Source organism: Meleagris gallopavo, chromosome Z (assembly GCF_000146605.3).
Source record: "Meleagris gallopavo isolate NT-WF06-2002-E0010 breed Aviagen turkey brand Nicholas breeding stock chromosome Z, Turkey_5.1, whole genome shotgun sequence".
Lineage (NCBI taxonomy): Eukaryota > Metazoa > Chordata > Aves > Galliformes > Phasianidae > Meleagris > Meleagris gallopavo.
The window spans coordinates 67664076-67666226 of NC_015041.2; the positions used below are offsets into that span (position 1 = coordinate 67664076).

Sequence of the window (2151 nt, forward strand, 5' to 3'; positions counted from 1 at the left end):
GCTTTTGTTTTAGCAGCTTTTGTTTGAGGAAATGAGTAACTTTTTTTCTCCCCCAACAAACAAATGGAGAGCTGTTGACTAGCTCATATCCTTTGTTCATTGTTATTACAATAGGAGTAGGAAATGGAAATAGCTGACATGGTTTCCTTTCTGTACATCTTCCCTTGTTTCTTTGCAATGAAAAAATGTTTGTTGCAGTAATTCCTACATGCTGACACATGGGAACTAGTTGTGTGCCAATTATTTCACTTTGTTGTTATTGTTGTTGTTTTTTTAACAGTCAAGTCCTTCATCTCCAGAGCCAGCAAGTCTTCCAGCAGAAGATCTCAGCACAAACTCCAATGGTCCAAAGCCAGCAGAAATGATAGATGATGATAGAGAAGATCTTTTTGCTGGTAATTACTTTTTTCTTTTAGTATGTCAATGTAAACTCTTGCTCTTGGACTTTAAGGAATGTGCTTTTCTGAGGAGGAGAGTTAATGCTTTCTTGTGCTATTTAAAATCATTTTCATTGCCTGGCTGTAAGGAATTTTGAAGCAATTCCTTTTTAATGAAAACTTCAATTTTAATTTAATACAATTTGATATTGTAGCCAATTGTAACCATTGCTTGTTGCGTCAAAGATGCACTTCCTGGAAAGTTCATTGAGTAATGAATTAGTACATTTCAGTATTAGCAGTGTCGCTAGCTTTCATCAACATTCTTTACTAGATTCACCAGTTGTGTTTATTTCAAGTCCTGTGATCTTCTGAAATATGCTGTTATATTTCTGAATTCGAAAATAGGCATGAATAATAAGGAAGGAGAGACAAGTTTCTTTTTTCTTCAGATTTGTTTGTTCTGTAATTGCTAACATATTTATACTAACAATATCCTGTTAGCACATTGTGAAACTGTTTTGGAGTGTAGCCTTTCAGTTTGAACTGAGAAGATTTTTACCTTGCTTTTTTAGTTAAAACAAAGTGATAAGTGACTTATTTGGATTAGATGAGTTTTAATTTCATTGATAAATTAGATCTGGGACTTTTTTCAACCAAATTTGCATGTGTTGTCTCAAGAATAAACACTTCTGTTACACCTTTGGCAGTATGTATATTTGGGGGGTAACAGAAGAATCACTCTCATACTGAATAAGTGGCATCTTGGAAAACTTACTAAATAGAAAAGTTAAATTTTCTTAATTTGACAATGATTTACAGTTTTTTTTTCTCATGTGGGATTCCATAGCATTTGTTAAATCTTTTTACAAGGTGTCGGTTTGTTGGTAGTGTGTACTGAGACTGCACAGTTCTCAGTAGTAACATTTTCCCTATTACTACTGTTGGTGAGTCAGTTCACAGTCTATTTTGGATACAGTCCTAATCTAATGTAGATTCCCTGAGAGAACCATTTGAAAATAAGTTCCTGTCTTATTTTATATAGATAGCTGTACACACAAGTCCATTATCTTTATTCTGAACTTATGAAATTTCCATATATTTGAACTTTTATTTACTTAGGGCACTTTAGAATATATTGACAGGTTTGTTGACTCTCTGAAATTATTTTAAGATGAGAGTAAAAAAAAAAACAGAAGGGCTTTCCTGGTTCTTTTGTATTTACGTTATGTAATTTTATGACTTGAAGAGACAGTGCTTCCGGAATGAAGCTTTCTAGTGCTAGTAGTTTGTACAGTATATAAAGTCAATCTTTTGTAGACACAGAGCCATCTGGAATGGATATATTTTAGGACAGCCAATTCTCATCTGGCTCTAAAAGAAGGTGACTGGATTAAATATTGATGAGAACCTGACAGAAGGAACAAGAGTTAGCAGCCAGATTGTTTCAACTAAAGTGAGTGCTGTGAGAAAATGAATGAAAATGATTTAATGAGTTTGAGTTTTTCTGTGGAAGACATTCTTTTAAATGCATATGGCACTGAACTGAAAACTTCTGACATACTGCATGTTTAACAAAGTAAAACTGGTTTGTGAAGAGCAGTTTGTGTGTACTGACTGAAGCTCTGTGGAATTTCAAACAGGGAACAACAGGAATTTATGGAGTGTAAGATATATTTGCAGTATCTTGTTCTGATCAGGAAGTTTGCATAATACAGTTGTATCCCAGTGAAGAACTTCCAGCTTTATATCACTGGCAGCATGGGAGTTCTTA

The 2151-nt window shown here is 34.0% G+C and overlaps 1 protein-coding gene across 1 annotated transcript in view; it reads left to right on the top strand.

The window, feature by feature from the left end:
* Nucleotides 1-280: 280 nt before the first annotated feature.
* The window catches only part of SNX2 (sorting nexin 2), a 23574-nt gene continuing 21703 nt past the window's right edge, over nucleotides 281-2151 (top strand). The window contains exon 1 of the mRNA XM_031557405.1: nucleotides 281-395. Within this exon, the coding sequence (XP_031413265.1) occupies nucleotides 362-395 (34 nt within the window). The 5' untranslated portion in view covers nucleotides 281-361. The remainder of the gene's footprint in view (nucleotides 396-2151) is intronic.